Raw genomic sequence first — 24,055 nt, forward strand, 5'->3', positions numbered from 1 at the left:
GAGCAGGGAATCTGAGACAAAGGGAGTCTTTGCCAACCGGGCACCCTGGGCCCGTTCTCCCTGCCCAGCCCCCGGAGAGGCCAGACCTGTTTCCCTTCTCGGCCCATTTCCAGTCCTTTGGCTCTCTGACAAACACGATCTCCTCTGGCTGTTGGCACCGAAGCTGGAGCATCGGGAGGGTGCTGGGGGTGGAGGGCGAGCCCCATTCCCAGGGTCAGGCTCCCCGACACAGCTCGCCTTCCCCTCGCCCTCCTCACCTGTGTGCCTGACCTCGTGTGGTCCTGTCTTCAGCCCCTGCAGGTGCCATGACCCAGCAGCCGCAGGAGGGCTTCGCCAGGAGCATGGGGGACGCCCAGGAGTGGATGAAGGCTGTGCAGGAGCGGCTGCAGATCAATGACAACACCCAGGGGCCCCGCGCAGCCCTGGAGGCCAGGCTGCGGGAGACCGAGGTATGCAGAGACCATGGCCTTGATAACCCTGTGGCCTTGGCCCGGTCCCTCCCTCTCAGGCCTCAGGTTTCCCAACTGTTGCATGGCAGAGTGGACTAGACGGGTGTTTCTCAAAGTCTGATGTCTTTGAACCTCCTGGGGTTTAAGTGCAGGTTGTGATCCAGGAGCTGGGGGTGGACCCGAGATGTGATATCTCTGACGTGCTCTCGGTGACACCTTTGCTGGGGGTCCTAGGATCACACTTCCATTGTAAGGGTCTGACTCTCCCATCCTGGAAGGGGGCACCATGCAGCGGGATGGTCTCCACCCCCAGGTGGCCCAGGCCCTGCTTCCTGCCCCTTCTCTGCTTCTCTGCAGCTGAGGCCCCTCCCTTGGCTCTTATAGGGCTGGAGTCCAGCTGTACCCTGACCTGGCACAAGGCAGAGGCTCAGTGCTACCCTGACCGGAAGGGCCGATGCCCAGTGCCTGGCCCAGCACTGTGGTGCCCCCCACCTGAGGTCATCTGCTCTGGGCCAGGGGCCAGGGGGAAGAACTCTAAGAGTCAGAGACCTGGGTTGTAGTCTCCACGCTGATCTAAAGTGCTGTGTGACCTCGGCCACATCCCTGTCCCTCTCTGGGCCTCAGTTTCCCATCTGTAAGTAAAGCAGTTGACTTAACGTCTCTCAGGTCATATCCATTGGGATATGCCACAATTCTAATTTATCACCTAACAATGGTTGCTTTACTTAAGGGGAGGCTTACCTCTTCCTGCGCAAACTGACCCCCCAACAGGCTAGAAATAGAGCTGACCCCACACCCACTTCCCTGTGTCTTGTCTTTTCTTTCTTTCTCCTTTTTTTTTTTTTTTGGGCTGTCTTATTGATTTTGCACATTTTATTGAAAATATCTAAAGCTCTTTTTGGAAGCGGACAGTTAAAATTAAGAATCGATATCACCTTTTCAGGGCCAACGGCTTAAGTGTCACCACACAGTATGAAGAAGGACCCAGGGTTTGCATTTTAAAAGTGGGGAAACTGGGTCTTGGAGCGGTCTGGTGACTTGTTCAAGTTGAAAAGGTCTCTGGGGAGGACACTCCACCCTGGAATTCTGGTCTTCTGACTCCTTTTCAAATATGCTTTCTGCTTCCCTACAGCATCGTGTACTTCTATAAAATCGTGCCTGCCAGCGTCAGGGTGCAGGGTGCTGTGGTTTCTCAGGCATTCTGTTTAGTAGAACAGCTCACTGGACTGGAGGGAGGACAGGCTTTGGCGTCTGGAAGTCCTGGGTTCAAATCCCAGCTCTGCTTCCTGCTGGCCCTGTGAACCCACTGGACCTGTCTTCACTTCCCTTCTGGAACGGGTGAAGCTCATTGTGTCAGGATGCTGACTTTGAGAGGGTGGGTCACAAGCTGCCTTGAGGAGGCGTTTGTTGCTGATGGATGTTAACATAGAGAAAGCCCTGTACTACCTGTGAGGCTGGATGTAAATGACCTGAGTTGACAGTGACAGTGGCACCCTCTCTATTCCCCCTCCCCCACCCCCAGTCCCCTCCAATGTCTTCTGGCATTTCCTGTCATCCCAGTTGCCCTCAGATTAGTCCTTCCCAGTCCTTCACTAGTCGGACCCCAGAGGATCTGAGACCCTCCACTTTGAGTCACGATTTCCGTCAGCCTCCCCTGTGCCAGGCCTCGAACCCTTGGGATGCCAGGTGATGGTGCCTGGTCCCTGCCCTCAGGGAACTCCTCCCAGGTAGGCACAGAGACTCCCGCTTGTCCCAGTGGGAAAGGTCCCCCATCCCTGCTCGACCTCCCTCTTGGTGTGACACCATCCTAGCACACACCACCCTGGACCACTTGTCCTTTTGTAGCAACCATGAACAGATACTTGATGCAGTTGATGAGAGCCCTGCCCAGGGGACCATCACGGCAGAAAGGAGGGGTGACCACTCTTGAGTGGCCCGGTCAGAGGCGTCTCAACTGGACGATGAAGTGAGTGGAGAACCCAGGGTACACGGGGAGCCCCGAGGAGGTCACGTCCCCGGGTCTAGAGGGTCAAGAGAGGCCTCTGGGGACAAGGGTCTTTACTGCTGAGGCTTGAATGAGGAGTTAGCCAGACTCGAGGATCCAGGGGGAGGGGAGGGAAGGGACTCCAGGCAGAGCAAACATAATAGGAAAATCACTGGAGGTGGGCACAGCTGGGGGCACATGTGGGACACCCCCGATGTTGGTGTTGGGACAGCATCAACCATCAGGGAGAAGCAGGGGTCAGGGCCAGAGAGGTGGGGAGGGGTCAGCGGTTCCAGAGCCTGGAACAGGGAGCCAAGGAGGACCCCTCCTGTGTAACAGAGCGGGTGAAGGGTTGGAGATTTGGAAGGTCAGGGGCAAGCCTGGTGAGGAGAGGAGTTGACAGCCAAAGCCCCTTCTCTTGTCAGTCTTGGCCTCTGTCATCATCGTCATTATTATTGTCACCAATATTCATTATCAAAAGATGACTCTGCCCGGTCACTGAGAGAAGGGAGCTGACATTCATTCATCGTGGTGTATTGTCCCCACTTTTCAATAGTGAAATGGATCCCTAGACACAGAGATGGGCCAGAATGGAAGGAATGGATCTTGTTAGGGCTTGGACCCAGGGCTGAGTTCAGAGCATCGCTGACCGTCCCCGTGTGGGGTCCTGGGGCGGTGGAAGGGGTGAGGCGCACCCTACGCTCGGGTTCACGGCATCACGGGGACAGGCACACACTTAATCCTGCAGTCGCACAAGTATGTACGAGGTGCATCCCTAACATGGGTCTCGTGAAGTTATTCTCCTCCTCTAAAACCTTCTATGGCTCCCCACTGCCTGCGAGAGAAAACCCAGCTTCACCTGGCATCAAACGTCCTCCACTACCTATCTGCCACACCCTCTTCTGCAGCCTCAGCTTCCCCCTCCAGCCGACCTCCCAGGCACACTTCCTCTCCCGCTGGCAGAAAACCTCCTAGATTTCCTATCACCAAACCTTTGTGTGTGCTGTTGCCTCTAGTTGGAATGCCCTTTTGTTCGGGTCTGGGTGTGCATGTGAAATGAAACGTCCCCTCGTCCACGTGTCTTTCCTAACCCCTTCCCACAGCCCCAGCCCCAGCTCCTGGCAGCCCTGCACAGCACTTGCTGTCTTAGCGCGCTAATCCCTTTGGACCTTGCACCATTTGCTGACAGCTTATTACCCCCTGGTGGTGGGTCTGGCTTTGTTAGGCGAAGGCAAGGGCGGCCCTTAGGAAGAGCTGTTGGCAAGGCCAAGGTGACCGGGTTCTGGAAGCCGAGGGAGCACTTCCATCAGGTGAGCCCTCAGGGATTTGGCCTGGAGCCTAGGTCAAGGGAGCCGTGTCCTGGGTGCCCCACCACCGTGCTCTCCTACGGGGCTCAGACCCGCTTGTTTTCTGTGTGCTTTGACGTTTCAAAACCAGTTTTGCAATAAGAAAACATTTCACCCTTGTCCTCTGGTGAAAGGAAGCAGCTAGAACCTTCTCCACCTGCTGGCCTGTGGGACCTGCCCTGGGGCTGGGGTCTCCCATGCGATCCCTCCACCAGCTCAGTGACGCATGTCCCAAGCGCCTGTTGGCTAGAGTGACCAGGATATGAGTTCTGATCCAACTCTGAAGCTTAGTAGCTGTGTGGCCAGGAGCGGGTCCCATGCCCTCCTGCCACCTCATTTTCCCAGCTATAAAGTGTAGGAAGAACCCCCGGCAGGGACCGGTCACTGAGAGAAGGCCTCTGGGGACAAGTGACTTCACTGCTGAGGTTTGAATGAGGAGTTACAGGATGGGGGTCCAGGGGGAGGGGAGGGAGGAGCCTGGGGGAGGGGGAGAGCTGGGATCTGGGGCCTGCAGGCCTGGGTTCACTCCGGCTGTGGCACCTGGGGAGAATTTCCAGGGCCTTCTGAGCTTCAGCTTTACTCCTGGGGAAAGTACTAGTTGCCACCTTGCAGGAGGGTGGGCAGATTGAGGCCAATGCCTTACTGTTGCACTTGGCAAAGTGTAGGGCACGCTGGCAGAGCCAGTGGAGAAGGTTGTTTCTCGTGGTTTCGATTCAGGGACACCAGCCTGTGGACTCTCCCAGCCCACGCCGGTGCCCGCAGCAGCTGGTCTCCCAGGTCGCAGCATCTTGTCTCTTTGCCCTCCTCGGCCCTGCACTTGGGGTCTAGGCCAGGCTGTTTTCTTACTGGTTTCCAAGCCTCTTTATGGTCAGAGACATGCCACATTTCCTAGGACTTGGCTTCCAAAAGCCGGATGCCCTGAACACGCCGTGTTTTCCTAGCTTTACTGCCTCAAATGTCTGCTCAGCACTGAGGCCTGGTGCCACCGCCACCTCCTCATGAGGCCTTGGTTTGCCCACATCCCTCCTCAGAGCTCCAAGTTTGGGGTCTCTCACGGCTCTTTTACAGTCATCTGTGCTCTTGTCTGGAGACCCCCTTACAGCCTGCAAGCATCGGGCCATGTTTGTTTTCCTCCTGGACTCTAGTACCCAGCAGAGCACTCAGCATGTTACCCAGGACAGCGCCCATCTGGCCGTGACTGCGTGGAGGGAAAGCCCTGACTCACCACATTCCTCCAGCCTTCCTGAACTGCTTCTCCTCCCTGCTGAGGTTTTCCCTCCACCCAAACCCCGCCTGACTTTTGCCCTCCCTGGCTCCCTCGAATCAGAATTGCTTTGTGGCTACAGATCAATGGCCCCCTTCCCAGCTGGCTCGTGTCCCTTGCCAAGCACTCCTGGACTGTGTCCTTGCTGGGGTGGGGCTGTAGAAGAACCACGCACGAGCCGAAGAGCGGAATCATCAGGGCAGAGAAGGAGGGTGGAATCTGCTTCTCGAAGGTTGGCTTTGCCAGCTCAGCTCTAGCCTCTGGTCCCACAGCAGACATGCCTCTGGTCAATGTTTTGGTTTGGGGGCAGGGGTTTCTGCTTCAGGCCAGGTGGGGCTCATGTTCTGCCGGCCTTTGGGACTGGCCAGCTCTTCTCTCTTTGCAGTGAAGCAACAGGCTCACTCCCCTGCAAAGAGCGGTGGGTCCCCCCATCTCCCATGTTCCCCTGGTCCAGCCTGTGCTTCCCTGGCCAGGAATCAGGAGGGCAAAGGTGCAGAGGCCTAGAGGAGGTCACACCGTCAGGACCCTGGACTTTGGGAAGGGGCCCTTGTCCTCACAGGGACTTTCCAGGCTTGGCTGGTTCCTTGTGAGTGTGGCAGAGAGAGGCTGAATTTCGTTTCTTCCCCAAGCTGCTGTCTCCCTTCCTTCACGGAGCTGGATTCTGACTGAGGTTAAATTGGGCAGCCCCTGTAGAGGAGGCCTCGCTAACTGCTGGCAGAGAATTGTTCTGCAAAGCTAAGGTTTCTGTGGGTCCCCGGTGCCCCCACTGGTAAAACTGGAATCACCCTGGTGCCCATCTTGCCAGCTTGGGGATTGGGCATGGAGTCTACGCCACAACTCTGGGTGTCAGAGACATCAGATCCTGAATTATTCTTTCTTTTTTTTTTTTTTTTTTTTTTTTTTTTTTTGCGGTACGCAGGCCTCTCACTGTCGTGGCCTCTCCCGTTGCGGAGCACAGGCTCCGGACGCGCAGCGGCCATGGCTCACGGGCCCAGCCGCTCCGCGGCACGTGGGATCCTCCCGGACCGGGGCACGAACCCGTGTCCCCTGCATCGGCAGGCGGACTCTCAACCACTGTGCCACCAAGGAAGCCCTATTATTATTATATCTAATCAAATTAAATCTCACTGGATGGCAAGAAATTCATCCTCAGCCACGCTGGGGGACCCCTTCTTCTGAGAGGTGTGAAATGTTCTGTTCAGGGGGTGGGTCATCTTACTCAGCCCAGAACATTCCATGGTGGCCCTGGGTCTTTGGTCCACACTCGTCACTGTGGTGCCTTTGTCCGCCACTTTGCTGCCCACTGCTGAGCGGGACTTGGGGTCCCTGCTGGGCGCCTGCTGTCCCTGTTACCTGCTAGGGTCCGGCGAACCCTGCTGCTGGGCCCAGCCCTGAGCCCCAAACCAAAGCTCTTTTCCTCTGGGGGAACCTCCCTGCTCTTCACGCTACCTGCTCTACACCCCACTCAGAGCACAGAGACGGCCCTTGTAAGGAGGTTCTTTAACCTCACTCTTTGATAACACGCGTAGGCAGGGAAGTCCCTCTATACCAGGGGTCCCCAAGCCCTGGACTGGGGACCAGTACCCGTCTGTGGCCTGTTAGGAAACTGGCTGCATAGCAGGCAAACGAGCGAAGCTTCATCTGCTTCTCCCCATTGCCCACATGACGACCTGAAGCACCTCCCACCCTGCCACCACCCGTGGAAAAACTGTCTTCCACGAAACCGGTCCCTGGTGCCCAAAAGGTTGGGGACCGCTGCTCTATACTATCATCGATGTCATCATCATCGTTAACCACTGTCATACGAGGTAACAAAAAAGGACTGGGACCATTGCCCGTTTGCACGTGTTGAGGGAGGGTCTGCGGAACCGCTCAGTGGTTTATAAAGTACGCTAACATATCCATGTTCTAATTAATAGTGTTTTTGAAAAGTAATATTATAACCCTATGAGGTAGACAAAGCAGAGATTGTTATCACCATCTCTGAGTGACTGAGTGACCTGCCTGGGACCACAAAGCTGTCAGTGGGGCAGCCCTGGACACGGCAGGAGCCCCTCCCCGACCCCACCCACAGCGAAGGCTCAGATGGCCAGCCCACTGGGACATCAGTCTAAGAAAACTGACTGCCAGCCTTAGGGAGACAGGCTGGGGAACAGCTGGAGCTTTAGGCAAACGCTGTGCTGTCAGTAAATGTAATCAGAAGGTAAGCAAAAAATAGCGGTAACGGTGACTAATTTTGGAGTGATGGGAGATGCAGTGTGGGCCAGGCCATGTGCTAGTGTATCTCACAATGTCACTATAACCTTGGGTGGCGTTAACCATTATCTTCCCCCATTTCATAGGCCTGGAGAGTTTAAGTACCATGACAAAGGTCACACAGGTAGTGGAGACTAGCCCTGGAATTGGAGTCTAATCTTATTTTGACTGCAGAGACCAAGCTTTAGTTGCCAAAGAACTAGAATAATAACAGTGAATAATGACAACGGCTAATGTTACCAGATAACCTACTATTTGCCAGGCGTTGTGTATCAGCCTTGGTCCTCCAAGAAGCCAAGGCCAAGGTGAGGTTAGATATGCAAGACGTTTAATAGGGAACCATCTGTGAGAGAAAATGGGACGGGAACCCGGGGTGGCTGGGAGGGACACGGTCCGTCCAATGCAGGTCCGACCCTGAGTCTGGGAGAGCAGGGAGAATCTTGGACTGCTGGGTGGTTCTCAGGGAATTTGGCAAGGCCGTGGGGCATCCCGAGTTAGTCACCCATCAGAGGAGCCCAGTGTCCTGTAGTAACGGGCCTGCCTTCATGTTCCTGTTTGGTCACTGGTGGCAACAGCTGAGGGAGCGAGGCCTTGGTGCCAACTGCAAACTCAGAGGTAATTCCGAGCCTCGGCGGGGGACCTGGGCCAAGCCCACTCCCTGCAGTGGGCCTGAGAGGCAGATTCTCATGGCGCCACACGCTGGGACATGCACTTTACATGCATTTTCTCAGTTAATTCTGGAAAAAAAAAAAAAAATCTGAGATCTGAGTACTACTATACACCCACTTTACAGACAAGAAAACCAAGGCCAGGGAAGTAATGAAACTTTTCTGGGTTCACGCAGCGGGAAACAGGCCCATCGGGGAAGGGAGGGCACTCCTATCATCAGACAGCTCTGGGCGGTTCTTAATCTCCATCGCCACTCGCTCCCACCCCAGAGCCCTTAGCAGCCTGCCCAAGGTCACAGAAGAAGGGGCAGGGGCTGCGATTCGAACCCCAGCTCCTCTGGTCTCAAAGTCCTGCCTCTTTCCATGTCTTGCCACTGTCTTCCCAAGGCTCTGCCTCTTGGCGTGTTGTCTAACTCCTGGGAACTGGCTTTGTGTCCACAACAGAAAATATGCCAGCTAGAGCCAGAGGGCCGCGTGAAGGTGGACGTGGTGCTGCGGGCGGCCGAAGCCCTCCTGGCATGCTGCCGTGAGGACCAGAAGCCCGAGATCCTGGCCCGGCTGAGGGACGTCAAAGCGCAGTGGGAGGAGACGGTCACCTACATGACCCACTGTCACAGGTAGGGTGGCTGGGTACCTTTCCGGGCCTCTGTCTGCAGCTGCTGCCGACCCTCCGTGCCCACCACCACGCTGGCCTGGGGCCGCTGCCCAAGGGACGTTTCTTCGGTCCTGGGATTAGTGGGAACAGGATTGCTCTCTTGGGATGTCAGTCAACCCTGCCTGCCTCTTTCTAATTATAATCAAGCTTAATGAGGATAATAGACGGTGGGAGCCCATCGTGTTTTGCCAACAACTAATTCTCGGTAGACTTGTGGCATGTGCATCCTCCAGCAGAAAGGCCAAATGGCCCCCGTGGGTAAGAAGGCCTGTTGCCTTGCTAGCGCTTTAGCCCAGATTCTCTGCTTGTACCAGGGAGCCAGGTCAGGGGTGGGGGCTTTGCCTGACCTGGGATGGCCTCTTGGCTCTGCTGGTTACTTGCTGTGTGGCCTTGGGAAAGTTACTCGACCTCTGAACCTCAGGCGCCTCATCTGGACAATGGGTATAGTCAAGTGTTTCCTGAAGGTTTTCAGGAGGGTGGCGGGGGATAGCGAATGTCGAGAGCCAGGCACAGCGCTTGGCACACAGGAGGTCCTCAGTGGGCAGGAACTGCCATTATCTTCTCCGTCTTTATGAAACCAGAATGTTGAGTGGACCGGGGGGACTTTACACAGTGTTTTATGCTTTTCAAACTCTTTCACTTGGAATTCCAAAGGAAGTAGCTTGATGTTGGCTGGACCGATAGGGCCATCTCCACGTTACAGACGGGGAAACTGAGGCGGGTGCAGAGGCAGGGTAATGCAGCGAGTTCATGGCACGCCTGGAACCCATGCACGGGCCCCAGCCCTCTGTCCCCGCTGAGCGGTGACGAGCCCACAGATCCTATTGTACTCTGCAAATGAAGAGACACACTCCCCGTGGCAGCCTTCTCGTGACTGCTAGTGGGCACCCACGTGGTAAGAGCCAGGTGACGTGTGTGGAGTCCCAACACCAGAGAGAAACAACCGGGGGCATCGTCGTGTACCACTAATAGGAATTTGGGGCTAGAATTTGGGGTCTTGGTGGCTAAGGGCATCAGCAGGCTGGGGGCTCTCAGAGCAGGTCTGGAATCTGAGACACCCTGATCATTAGCCCCGTGGAGCTTGTTTCCCAGACGGGAGGGTCTTGTCTATCAGGACCGGGGTGAGGCCCGAGAGGGTGTCCTTGTGCCCCCTCCCGCAGCCCCCCAGTACCGGGGAGGGGGCAGCGGCACGGCCTCCCCGCCCATGAGCCTGGTGGGGGGATGCTCATGGCCGTGGCCTCTGCCTACAGCCGTATTGAGTGGGTGTGGCTGCACTGGAGCGAGTACCTGCTGGCCCGGGATGAGTTCTACCGCTGGTTCCAGAAGATGACGGTGGTGCTCGAGCCCCCTGTGGAGCTGCAGCTGGGCCTGAAGGAGAAGCGCTGGCAGCTGAGCCACGCCCAGGTGCTGCTTCAGAACGTGGACAATCAGGCCATGCTCCTGGACCGGCTGCTGGAGGAGGCGGCCTCCCTGTTCAACAGGATCGGAGACCCCAGCGTGGACGAAGACGCGCAGAAGAAGATGAAAGCCGAGTACGACGCGGTGAAGACCAAAGCCCAGGTGGGTGTCTTCACCCCTCCATCCGTCACCTGCTCCCATCTACCCGTCCAGCCACTCGTTTGCTCCCTCACCATCCATCCATCCATCCATCTACCCACCATCTACTATCCACCCACCCGACACCACTCACCCACCACCATCCACCCATCTCCCCACCCTCCTATCCAACTGTCTACCCACTCACCCATCTATCTCCCCTCTAAACTAACTACTAAATCCCTTATTTACTATCTACCCACTCACCACTCCATCCACCACGAAATCCCTTATTTACTATCTACCCACTCACCCCTCCATCCACTTACCTACCCATCCATCCATCCATCTCCGCACCCTCCTATCCATTTGTCTACCCACTCACCCATCTATTTCCCCTCTAAACTAACCACCAAATCTCTTATTTACTATCTACCCACTCACCCCTCCATCCACTTACCTACCCATCCACCCATCCATCTCCCCACCCTCCTGTCCATCTATTTACTCACTCACCCATCTACCTCTCCACTAACGTAACTAGATCTCCTATTCCTCTCTCCAGCCACTTAATCACCCACCCATCTATTCATTGACCTACTCATCAGCTCACCTATGTACTCTTCACATACCCATGTACTCATCCATCTCTCCACTATCTACTACCCACCGTTTACCCATTCACCCACTTACTTACTCACTATCTACTTGTCACCCATCCCTTATCCACTCACCCAAGCATTATATAACTACCTACCTGTCAATCTTCCACCTACCCATTCACCCACCCCTCCACCATCTATCCACCCATTGACACATTATCTACTATCTGTGTGGCCAGCGTTGTTCATGCTTAATACACATGTGGGTACTTAGTAAGTGTTTGTTGACTGACTGACTGATGGACTTTGAGGTTCACTTCCACCCAGCTCCCCTCCCCTCTCCCTCCCTCCTTCCTTCCCTCCCTCCTCCTGCCCTTTAGTCCTTCTCCTTTCCTTTCCTCCTCTGCTCTCTTTTGTCCTTCCCCCAATTCCTCTGCCCATTCTTTGTCCCCATCTCTCACCTCATTCTTGCCTTGGTTTAAACAGTCCATTGAGTTATTAAGTTCAATTTTGTTTCAAGAAATTCTATTTGGTTTTGTATTATATCCATCATTCTTTTTTTTTCTTTCTTTCTTCTTTTTTTTTTTTTTAATTTACTTATTTTATTTATTTATTTTTTAGTGCATTGGGTCTTCGTTGCTACACGCAGGCTTTCTCTAGTTGCGGGGAGCGAGGGCTACTCTTCGTTACGGTGTGTGGGCTTCTCATCGCGGTGGCTTCTCTTGTTGCAGAGCATGGGCTCTAGACGCGCGGGCTTCAGTAGTTGCAGCATGCGGGCTCAGTAGCCGTGGCTCACGGGCTCTAGAGCGCAGGCTCAGTAGTTGCGGTGCACAGGCTTAGTTGCTCTGCGGCACGTGGGATCTTCCCGTACCAGGGCTCGAACCCGTGTCCCCTGCGTTGGCAGACGGATTCTTAACCACTGCGCCACCAGGGAAGCCCCTCTTGTTTTCATTGTCCTTTTTCTCTTAAACTTGGCACTCCTCTCAGGTACGGATTCTATCTGTAGTCATTTTAATCGTACACATTTTATAATCGTCAGGCTGCTCAAGTAGCTGAAGTTCCTGGCTTGATGCTGCCGTCTGTTGGGTCTCCTGACATGGTGGATCATTTCCTTGGAGACTTCGTAATTCTGAGCTGTGAGCTTATCCTATTTGGGGTCTTATCTGCAGAAGCCCGTGGTTGGGCCTGGCCCTCAGAGAGCTTGTGTTTTCTTCAGCCAGGCTACCATGGGAACTTACCTTCAGGGTTCCTATTGAGTGTCACTGAAATGTTTTGCGGGTTCCTAAATCAAGTGGGTTCTCTGCATTTGAACCCTAAGTTCAAATGATGCAAGAGGCTCCGGGCTCCATACCCTGGAAGGTGACTACCTTTTCATTTGTCTTTTCAACCAGAGCCCAGACTGAAATACATATGCTTCTGTCTTGTATTGCGCTGGTGGGAAGGTTTTTTTCTCTAGTTCACCCTTTGACAGAGGGGGAGTCCCCTGAGTATTCTGCCTTTTTGCCGTGGTCTCTGCCCCCCTGGGCCCAGAGTCTTACCTCCTCCTCCAACCTGAGCATTAAACCCAAGAAGACGTCAAGCACACGTGTGGGTTTAGCATCCCGGTTTCCATAGCATCTTTGCATCTGGTCCACGGGATATCTCTTACCTTGGTGTGTGCGGTGTGTGCGTGGTTCTGCATTTAAATGATGCTTGTCACATTTTATCCAGCATTTCTGGCTGGCTACGGTGGAAGGGTATTCAGCTCTCCCATGTTGCTGGAGGTGGAAGTCTCCAGGGTCCTTCAAGTTATGGGAAATGGTTCTGTAATAAGCAGAGATCTGAGAAACTTTGAGTAGGAATAGGACGCTGGCCCCAGAATGCTTGGAAAGGGACCTGGGTTCCAGCCAGGCTCTGCTGCGTCCCAGCTGTGTGGCCTCGGGGTACTCACCCTACCTGGAGCCAGGGTGTAGGACTGAATGAGTTTGCATGTGAGCTCTTTGAAATTGGCAGGCATTTTCCCAGAATAAAGGATGACTTGTGCTCTCGGTAGCAGTGAGAAGAAATAGCCACAACAAGGGTGTCTGCCACATATCAGGTGCTCGGAGCCCTTCATTGAATGAATGAGAACCCTGCCCCTGCAGCAGGGAGGCTCGCAGGACAGGCAGGCGGGGTGGAGCTTGGCTCTCAGAGCTGTAGCCAGCTGGCCCTCCCTCAGGGCATCCAAAGCCACCCTGAGGCAGGCAACTGAAATCCTCCCACCCCAGTGAGAGTAGGAGAGCCATGCAGGGATCCCTAGAGGTCCAGGCCTATTCTCAGGGTGGGAAGGGTCCCTGGGATATTGTCTTAGTCTGCTCGGGTGGACAGAACAGAATACCATAGACTTGGTGGCTTAAAAAACAGGAATTTGTTTCTCACAGTTCTGGAGGCTGGGAAGTTTGAACTCTAGGTGTCAGCAGATTTGGTTCCTGGTGAGGGGCCTCTTCTTGGCTTGAAGATGGTGGCCTTCTTGCTGTGTCTTCACACGCTGGAGAGGGAGGGTCAGCAAGCTCTCTGGTGTCTGTTCTTATAGGGGCGCTCATCCATTCGTGAGGGCCCCACCCTCATGACCTCATATAACCCTGATCACCTCCCAAAGGCCCTGCCCCCAAACACCATCACATTGAGGGCTAGGGCTTCATCGTGTGAATTTGGGGAGGATGCATCTCAGGCCATAGGAGATACTGTATGTATTAATATCTCAACTTTCACCGAGGAGAGCCCATTTCATTATTTCTTGTGCTGGTTAACAAGCCACTACTTTTGCCTCTAAAAATCCAGTTTCGACTTCCAATATGTTAATTAGCAAGGCCTCTGGTGTTGATAGGGACAGGACCACAGAAGCACAGCGGGGGTCACCTCTGGACTGTATCCTTCGTGACCACCCCCTGAAGGGAGATTCTTGATCAGGAAAAGTGGCCAAGCCCGGGAATGAGCAATGACACAGCCAGCAGAAAGCAACGGAAAGTCGAGAATAGACAAAGCAGGCTGGTTGCCCATAGGCGGGGCCTGCTTGTTTACTTTGCCTGATGGCTTTTAATCCAATGATTCTATTTTCTGAAGGGCCAGGCAGATAGTAGCACCCTCCTCCTCCCTGCTTCCCTCCGTGGCTGTGTTTGTTTGGCATCTCGGCCAGGAATCAGAGCCCTTCCTGCAGCCCTTTGCAGAGGCACAAATCCACTCCCGCCCTTGTTAATTGGTTGGGTTTTGACATTCCTGACAACTCTGCCCACACAGATGGTTTGATTGTTTGGTGTGACGAGAGGAGGTGGAACCCTCTCCCATTTGTCACCCACCTTCCTCCGACTGACAGTGCCCTGCCCGGCCGTGGCTGAATTGTGTTCTGTGATCTCGTTATGCCTGGCACAGAGCGCGGCTGGATGCCTGCCCTGCTCGGCCGCGTTCCTCTGCTAGCGCACCTGCTCACCATCACAGAGGCTTTTATTTCCTCTGGATCTCCCCCAGTGCCAGCACCTCATTCTTCACACACACAGAGCCGCCAGCCGGCACTTTTATTGGAGAGTTTGCTTCACAACCATTATCACCATCAGTGTCGACCAGGGGCCCAGCCCCTATTCTCTGCTTAGTATTCTTGACCCACTTTGTTTCGTAAATGAATCTTCTCGAGGATGGAGGAAGCTCGGGGAGGATTCTGGTGGATGCAAATAACCCTGCGGGGACGGGGAGCAGCAGGGGAAACGTGAAGGAGGTGGTCACTGGGCCTTGGTCCACTTCCTGGATTCAAGCAGCCCCGTGTTTCCCATCTGTCAAGCGCTGAGCCTCACTCCCGTAAGTGAGAGGATTCTCAGCGCTTCACTGAAGGACTTGATCTTGTGCCTTGGTTTCCCCGTCTCTGAAATGGGGATATTTTCCCCTACTTGCCATGGGTGTTGCAAAGGTTTAAACGAATTAGTGTTTCTAGGTTTGGTGAGGGGCTTCTCCACGGGAGGGGAAGGCACATACAAATAGCCAGGGAGGTTTTTCAAATCCACGTGTCCGTCTGCCCTTCCCAGTTGAGAATGGTTGGCTTAGCCTCGTAGAAGGTCAGGACCCTCCTGAACATGGCCTGGCTCCATGGCTGAGAGCTGAGGTCAGCAAACCACTGCCCACACCACTGTTCAATCCAGCCCAATTCCTGACTTTTTTATGACCTGTAAACCAAAAATAGTTTTTATATTTTTCAATGCTTGGGGGAAAATTAAAAGCAGAATATTTCATGACATGTGAAAATGATAGGAAGTTCAAATTTCAGTGTCCACGATTCATTTGATTGGAATACAACCATTCTTTATGTGTTTGCCTGCGGCTGCAACTTGTGTGCTACAATGTAAGTAGCACACAAGTGGTTGAGAAGTTGCAGCGGAAACCACATGGCAGGCAAAGCCCAGAATATCTACCATCTGCGAGAAAGAGAGATTCTGCCACCCCCTGGGCCTGAGCAGTGATTTTGGAGTCTGAACTTGGCGTTTAAATCTTGTCTGCAAGAGTTATGTTACCTCCCAACACCCATTTGGTTACTTGCATAATGGGACAGTTTGGGGATCCTTGTGAAGATATTAAATACGATAATGCTGGTCTATTTCCAGGTACATAGTAGGTGCTTATTGAATGAAGGTCCCCTGGTTCCTTTTTCTTGGCTCTCCTTGGAGAGATCCCTCCACCGGCACACACCCCACACTTAGTTACATCTGACCACTCAGGAAGCACTTAGTCTCAGAGCCTGCCCTGAACGGGACCAGGGAGATGAAATCAACCCCCGTGTCCTTAGGGAGCGCTTGGTCCCCACCAGATGACAATTCGGTAGACAAGGCTGGGGGAGAGCCACAGCCTGGGGCAGTGGGCAAAGCCTCAGAGCAGGTTGGGCCTGGAGATTAGCATTGCCACGTGGGCACCCCTCACTCGGTTGGGTGTGACAAGAGCAGAGGGACACAGGTGACTGTAAACAATGGCTCAGAGTTCTCAAGCTCTTACTAGCTGCCGGTGCTGTTCTGGGGTTGTGCGAGCCCTGACTCATTTAATGCCACACCACCCTGATGAGGCAGTTACTGTTATCAACCACACCATACGGAGGGGTTAATTACAAGCTCGAAGGGGGGCCAGGGTCAAGCCCCAGGCAGTGGGCTCCCAAGCCCAGGGTCTTGACCGCTGGTCTGCAGAGCCGCACCGTGGGGTCCTGCCCTTGACCACTAGGCTACAATGCTTGGACCTGGGCCTGGGGGCAGTGGGGAGCAGTGGAGGGGTTTAAAGAGACGGTGCTGTAATCAGGGGTGTGTTTTGAAAATCAGAATCTCTAGGCACACAGTAGGTCTTATAGCAGGACACTGTTATCTCCCCAAATGTCACCCACCCTTAGGACACCATCTTGCCCCATGTGGTTAGAGCTTCAGTGGGATTGTCTGAAAATAGAGGCAATTCCAACACATGCAGGCAAGTCACCACACTCGGGGAAATGGGGGGCAGCCTGCTGTTTACTCTCGTACCCCGTGGACATAATCGCAATGGAGCAGAGATGCGTTGGCCCAGCCTTGCCTCCCAGGTTGGAATCTTGGTGCTTTCCTAGCCAGGTGACCTTGGGCAAGTAATTTCACTTTCTGTGCCTTGGTTTCCCCATCTATCAGACTGGGATAATAATGGTACCACCTTATGGGGGCAGTCAGGAGCATTCAGTGAGATGATCTTGTACACAAAGTTCTTAGGGCAGCGCCGGCACCTTGGTAAGTGCTCAAATGGTAGTGTTATGTAGTTGTTACCACGGCCCCATCTTGAGTGCCATTCCTAGGACGTGGCAGGAAAAAAAGCCCACTGTGTGGTTGACAAGCCCAGTGCTGGCATGTTTTGGTCTCCAAAGCCAAGAATTTCTTGACTGATCGTTGATGAGGTAGAGAAGAATGTCCGGGATCTTTGTGTCCAGCGAAAGGGCTGAGGGTCAGTTGCATCCCACACACACACACACACACACACAGATTCAGGCCTAGGAGGCCAGGCGAGGGGCAGCCTGGGCTGGGGACCTCTACGGCCGGTGACTCTCCTCCCCTCCCACAGAACAGAGTGGACCTGCTGGAGCAGGTGACCCAGGAGCATGAACATTTCCAGCTGAGCGTGGACGAGTTCCAGCTGTGGCTGAAGGCGGTGGTGGAGCGGGTGCACGGCTGCATGGGGCGCAAGTGCCGGCTGAGCACCAAGGACCGTCTCTCGGCGCTGCAGGTAACCAACCCCCGGCAAGTCTGCCAGAGGGGAGGGGGCGCTCTTGGCTGGCGGGTCTCTGTTAGAGTTTATTTAATAGGATGGGGCTGGGAGGTCCCAGGAGATACAAACATCCCTGTACACAGACCCCACAAGAGGAGAAGCATGGGATGTGGTGTAGATCCCATGCTTGGGGCCTCGGCTGCTTTATGGAAATCTCTGAGCCAGCAGGGCATTTGGAAACCCAAGGCCGCAGCAGCATGGTCTAGACCAGCTGGGCTCAAATGGGGGACATTGTCCATGTCTGGAGACATTTTTGGTTGTCACAACTGGGAGTGGAGGTGCTCCTGGCATCTAGTGGATGGAGGCCAGAGATGCTGCTAAACATCCTACAGTGCACAGGACAGCCCCCGACAGCAAAGCGTTACCTGACCTCACATGTCAGTATGTGAAGGTGAGGAACCCTGGCGTAAGCATCTAACCTGCAGGAGGAGCTGGGTCCACTCGGGGCTTCCTGACTTGCTGTGACCCTGAACGAGCTTCCAACTCCCTCTGTAAAGTGAGTGGGTAGATTATCTTCAATAATTCAAGGACCACTTTATAATTTTTGACACAGCTCTACAGCACCTATACCGTTTATTTAATATTTGTATTTAAATTGACTCTCTTTTGAAAAAACCAATGAACAGTGACCACAAAAATCTTCTATGACTTGTGCAGTTTCCCCACTATCTGAGAGTAGTGTCCCTATGGAACTGCTCATGAGCCGAAACGGTGTGTAGCAGAGAAGTGGGGCTTCCCTGGCGGCCCAGTGGTCAAGGTTCTGTGCTGCCGCTGCAGGGGGGGCGGGTTCGATCCCTGGTTGGGGAACTAAGATCCCACATGCCGCGCAGCACGGCCACAAAATTAAAAAGAAAAACAAACAAACAAACAGAAAACAAGCGGAGAAGTAATTACCTTTTCTCGCAAAAGCTAAAATCCTCTTTGGATTTCTTTCAGGTAGCGAAAACAGGTACTAATGTAGGTCTTTTGTAAAAGCAAAGTGATATACACCGTTGTGGCCTCTCCCGTTGCGGAGCACAGGCTCCGGACGCGCAGGCTCAGCAGCCATGGCTCGCGGCCCCAGCCGCTCCGCGGCACGTGGGATCCTCGCGGACCGGGGCACGAACCCGCGTCCCCTGCATCGGCAGGCGGACTCTCAACCACTGCGCCACCAGGGAAGCCCCAAATTGAACTTTTGAAAAGTGTGGGTATCGGTAAAAGAATGTTCACAGCAACCTTATTCATAACGGCCCTAAACTGAAAACAACTCAGATTTTTATCAGCAGAGTATTGGATAAACACGTCATAGAATAGAATATATGTACGAAGACATTTTAGTCAATGAAAAGGAATGAAGTTCTGATATACCTGACAGCATAGAAGAATCTAAAAAACATTATGCTGAGTGAAAGAAGCCAGTTTCAAAAAATAACATATTCTATGATTTCAAATAGATGAAGTTCTAGAATCTTCTGGGATGTTAGAAATGCTATATTTTGATAACAGTGTGGACTGCATGGGCATATATATTCCTCAAAACTCTTTGAACAGTAACACTTAAGATCTATATATAGATTTTCTCAACTTACAGCAGGGCTACGTCCCAATAAACCCATCGTAAGTTGAAAATATCGTAAGTCGAAAGTGCATTTCATACACCTAACCTACCAAACATCATAGCTTAGTCCAGCCCACCTGAAGCGTGCTCAGATCATCTTCCATTAGCCTAAAATCATCTAGCACAAAGGCTGTTTTATAATAAAGTGTTGAATACCTCATGTAATTTATTGAATACCATAGTGAAAGTGAAAGCTATGTTGGTTTACATTCACTGCCGCTGCCCAGCATCAGGAGGGCATCGTCCTGCATATCACTAGTCTGGGAAAAGATCAGGATTCAAAATGCAAAGTACAGTTTCCACTGAATGCACATTGCTCTCATACCATCGTAAAAAAGATCGTAAGTTGAACCATTTTAAGTCAAGGACAGTCCGTACTGTACTCCATGTAAGTGGCACTTCACTAAAAAAGTGAAAAAAATATTTTGGAGGTATTTTAAATAAAACAGACAAAAGTGTTTACCGAAATTTTTTTTTTAATATTAGAAGGCAATGAACACTGATTTAAAAAGAAATTTTATATCATTGTCATAAATGGAATACCAATACTCATTCATAATTGGTAGATAGCCATACAAATAGATGTCATGAGGCCAAATGGCGTCGCTAGGTTCTATTTGCTCCATACTTTTGCCAGCTGAAGGCTTCGAGCCTGAGGCTGCCTCCGTCTCTGTTAAAAAAGCAAGATTAACAAATGTCAGAGAGTGTTAAAGACAGAGAAGTACCCAACAGAGACTTTCCCCTTCACTTAATCACATGGCTTGTAAATGACATGGTAAAGGAATCACATCCCGAATGTTATAAAGGCAGACGTGTACCCCTTGGAAAGGTGCCTTGGGTCTAGCCTGGGAATAGGAATTACCGTCGGGCATGACGCTCCCAGCGGTCCTGGGAAATGCAGCACGTGTTTTCTTTTTCCCTTCGGGTTTCTTTCCCACCGCCTCCCTGCTTTAGGACATCGCCAGCGACTTTCCCAGGGGCGAGGAGTCTTTGCGGAGGCTGGAGGAGCAGGCCGGGGGCGTCATCCAGAGCAGCTCCCCTCTGGGTGCAGAGAAGATCACCAGAGAACTGGAGGAGATGCGGAATGTTCTGGAGAAGCTGCGTGCACTCTGGGAGGGGGAGGAGGGGCGGCTGCGGGGCCTGCTCTGGTCCAGGGAAGCCTACGAGCAGCAGAGGAGGCAGCTGGAGGCCGAGCTGGCAGAGTTCAGGAAGGGCCTTCAGAGGCTGGCGGAGGAGGACATGGAACCCGTGGCCAAAGCAGGGACCCAGGACGAGCTGGTGGCCCGCTGGAGACTCTACTCGGTAAGCAGTGTTTGGCAAAGCCACGGCCCAGTCCGGGTGCCGTGTGTGCCTCGGGGCATCCTCTGTGCAGTGGGGGGATCTCGCTAAGTCTCAAGCACACTGGCTCTGGTCTTCCTGGATTTTTGATAATCTCAGTGCCCCGAGCATAGTAGACAAATTGGTTGTTTGTACCTGTTTTCTGGATGAGGAAACTGAGGCCTGGAGAGATTCCACCCCGCTCCCCCCCCCACCGACATCCCCAGCATCACATGATGAGTTGGTGGGTAAATAAGAGGTGGACCGGCTCCAAGTTTGCCATTCGCTTGCCTGATGGTAGGATGTGGTGAGCACTTTCCGAGCACAGAGCAGGGAGTGTGAGGTCAGAGGCAAGGCTCTCAGTGTAGAGAAGATGAGGAACAAACATAACCAGGGCTCTTAGGAGGCCCAGCAGGTGATGCCCATCCTGGGGAGGGTGGGGGCACTCCAACCCAGACACGGTGTCCAATCGGAGCACCCTCCCCCTTCCCCACCCGTGTGCACACTCGCGAGAGGTTTGACGTGAGGACAGAGAGATTTTTCAAATAAGGATTAACGCCCTTCTGCAGTCCTTTATTTACTATATTAACTCAAAGGGCTAGCTTGTCAATTCCATTAGGGGAAAGATCTAAAAGGAAAGCCCCCAGGTCCTACCTCCACTCCAGATTGTTCTGTTTTTTCCCCTCTTCTTTCTAATGTTTGCTCATATGCAGAAATATTTGTGTGTAGGTAGAAACAAAGCATCCACGCTCTTTAACATCACTCAGCCTTGTAGGAGACCAGGTTCACTGCAATGATCAACTTTGTACAGAGGGAGTTGTTTCCCTTGTAGGATTGTCTGCCTTGGCACAAGGTAGGGGTGGTGTGGTGTGGTGGTGAAGGGCGGGGACTTTCAGATCAGACTGCCCGGGTTCGAGTCTTGGTTCCTCTCCTTGCCGATTGGTTGGCTTTGGAAGAATTACTTTTTTTTTTTTTGGCCACACCGCTCGGCTTGCAGGATCCTAGTTCCCCCAACCACGGATTGAACCCCGGCCCTCGTTGGTGAAAGCGCGGAGTCCTAACCACTGGACCGCCAGGGAATTCCTGGGGAGAATTCGTTAAATCTCAGTTAAATGTGACATGGACGTGATGATGATGAGACCTGCCTTCCGCATTCCTTATGAACCTGTGAAAACAAAAGTGCTTAGAACAGCACCTGCCAATAGCATCGGGACTCAGGGAACATATGGCTCTTAGCAGGAGTTCTAGGTGAGGGCCAAGGTCAAAGCAAGCAAACTGGCAGGGATGGAGTTTGGGGAGGGTAAGGCCTGGAAAGCCCTGCCAACACTCCCGTGTCCCGACAGCCGCCACCCGGCCACGCCCGGCTATGTTTCAGGAAGCCTTTCCCGAGGCAGGAGGCAGACCACATCCCTACAGGTGCGGCCTGTCCCACCCGGTTCAAGTGTCAATTATGACCAAGATATGACTAGCCGGAAATCAGTGAAGGGGAATTTCAGAACTTGTTCGAAGATTTCTGTTCTTAAACTAGCGTTTAGTGAGAAATACTCCTGCCCTGTACTCGGTGCCTTGTCAAGCGGGGGTGGCCCCGTTTTACCCCCGAGGGACCAGGACTGATCCAAGGCTGCGCAGCTGGGAAGGGCTGGAGGTGGGTTTCCAGGCCAGCCTGTGTCCTGCCGGAGCCCGTGCGCTTTCCACTCCCCCACCCTGCCTCCTACCAGCCAGAGTCAAGGTCAGGATCAAACTCCACATTTCCCGGGATAGCAAGAAAAGGCTGCATCCGCAGTACCTGAACGTGGCTGAGTGGAGTGGTCGGGCATGCTGGGTGGAAATACCCTCTTGCTGACAATAACTGGGTTCACGGAGCATCTTCAAGTCATTGTTTCCTTCAGTGCTGAAGGGGCAGGTTAAGGGCCAGAGGGCCCTGCTCCAATGTCAGGTCCACTATTTCCCAGCTCTGCAACTGTCAGAAAACTCTTGGCCAGAGTTTCCTTGTGTATAAAACGGGGACACGGAGAATTACTGTCTAGGACCATGGTGAGGCTTCAATGAATGGGACCACAGGGCACTCAGCACGTCGTCACTGTTCCCTAAGTATTAGTTATTTGTATGATTAGGTGCTAGTCGATGGCAAGGCTGTGAGGTAGGTGATGATAAAGAGAAAAACCTGCTCATCAAGAGCAAATATGGGGCTTCCCCGGTGGCGCAGTGGTTGAGAATCCGCCTGCCGATGCAGGGGACATGGGTTCGTGCCCCGGTCCGGGAAGATCCCACATGCCGCGGAACGGCTGGGCCCGTGAGCCATGGCCACTGGGCCTGCGCGTCCGGAGCCTGTGCTCTGCGACGGGAGAGGCCACAACAGTGAGAGGCCTGTGTACCGCAAAAAAAAAAAAAAAAAGAGCAAATGTGTTTGGGGTCACGGAGCGGGAGAGCAGGGGCTGAGCTCTCGGGGCCCCTGTCCCTCCCCTGGGGGATCGTTTTCCCCCAGGCTGGCCCACTTCCACAGGATATGCTCACCCCGGTACACACACACCACCATCCCATCTCGGAAGCTCACCTGTCCCGTCGGGTGTTGTCTGTTGCTGCAGGCCACGCGGGCGGCGCTGGCCGCGGAGGAACCTCGGGTGGACCGGCTGCAGGCTCGGCTGAAGGAGCTCATCGTGTTCCCCGAGGACCCGCAGCCCCTCGCGGGCAGCGTGGTCTCTGCCATCCAGGAGCACCAGAGGTACCGGGCGGGCCGAGGGTGGTCCTGGACCTCATGCTCAGGGCCTCTGCCCATCTGACACCAGCTGCAGAGGGGGCTTGCACCGTCTTGCTCCCTGATAACAAACAGTTCTTGTTCTTATCAACGATTGGCCATTATAGGGTCTCACTGGGCTCAGGTACTGACCCCCTTTTCGAAGTATTTTCCATTCTGCTCCCAGAAAGAGGCCTGAACTTTGCTTTTCTCCGTGCTATGTGGCCTCTTCACTTATTTCCATCAAGTCTCCTTATGCAGCTTCGCACGGGGGATGGGTTCCCTATGTAATGGCCGAAGGGGAGGGCTTTTCACTAAGCCAGCATTGTGCCCCACTTGCTGATGGCCGTGCTGATGTAAGCGCTGGACCTGACTTCAGACCAGCCCCTACCTCCCTGTCCGCCCATGGGTTCGGGCGCGGCTAGGTCTCCAGCGTCTTAGCCCAGCAAAGACCAGCAGTTCAAATACCCACCCTGTGTGGAGCTGGGCACAGTGTAAATTCAGGATCGGTACCTGTTTTTACTGCATGAGGCTCAGAGGTGTTTGGAACACAGCCCAACTGTCCCTGCCCCTGTAGCACTTCTCATCCTCCTGCCTCTGATGCAGGGGTTTTCCTCGAGAAGGAACTCAGGGACCTCCTGCCTTGCCAGGTGACTCTCACCCCACGGTGTGCACAGGCCCTACATGTGTACACCCAGAACAAGGGCCTGGGTCCTCCACAAGATGCTGAGGTGGTGGTGAGACTGAATCTCCTGTGCATAAAGTGGGCCGTGGGAGCGGGTGGCCGAGGGCTCCCTCCCCTTCGTTGCTCCCGTGGAGGTGGTAGGCGCTGGTTATCTATGACTGGGTGCTAGACATTATATCTGTACATATATCTATGTATTTTTTTGGAAATGTAGTCGATTTACAACGTTTTGTTCGTTTCAGGTGTATAGCGAAGTGATGCAGTTATACATATATATCGTTTCTTTTTCAGATTCTTTTCCATTATAGGTTATTACAAGTTATGGAATATAGTTCCCTGTGCTATACGATGGACAGTATATTGGAAAAATTATCTGTAGAAATTATTTGGGCCTCAAGTAATGGCACCCTACTCAAGAAAGTATTCTGTTTTGCTTCCGCGAGGTGCCTGGGGGCAGGCGGTACCAGCCTGGGGGCCCCATAATTCCTCTTCCAGGCTTGACTCTTTTTTTTTTTTTTTTTTTTGCGATACGCGGGCCTCTCACTGCTGTGGCCTCTCCCGCTGCGGAGCACAGGCCCCGGACGCGCAGGCTCAGCGGCCATGGTTCACGGGCCCAGCCGCTGCCGCGGCATGTGGGATCCTCCCGGACCGGGGCACGAACCCATGTCCCCTGCATCGGCAGGCGGACTCTCAACCAC

At 53.5% G+C, this 24,055-nt stretch overlaps 1 protein-coding gene across 2 annotated transcripts in view; it reads left to right on the top strand.

Moving 5' to 3' along the window:
- The first annotated feature begins 305 nt into the window (after positions 1-305).
- Positions 306-24,055, top strand: part of SYNE3 (spectrin repeat containing nuclear envelope family member 3) — a 47,456-nt gene continuing 23,706 nt past the window's right edge. For both annotated transcript variants that reach the window (XM_065872039.1, XM_065872040.1), the window contains exons 1-6: positions 306-449; positions 8,412-8,584; positions 9,873-10,182; positions 16,821-16,982; positions 19,576-19,923; positions 22,524-22,660. In XM_065872039.1, coding sequence (XP_065728111.1) covers positions 306-449; positions 8,412-8,584; positions 9,873-10,182; positions 16,821-16,982; positions 19,576-19,923; positions 22,524-22,660 — 1,274 coding nt within the window. The remainder of the gene's footprint in view (positions 450-8,411; positions 8,585-9,872; positions 10,183-16,820; positions 16,983-19,575; positions 19,924-22,523; positions 22,661-24,055) is intronic.

The sequence above is a fragment of the Phocoena phocoena genome, chromosome 2 (assembly GCF_963924675.1).
Source record: "Phocoena phocoena chromosome 2, mPhoPho1.1, whole genome shotgun sequence".
Taxonomy (NCBI): domain Eukaryota; kingdom Metazoa; phylum Chordata; class Mammalia; order Artiodactyla; family Phocoenidae; genus Phocoena; species Phocoena phocoena.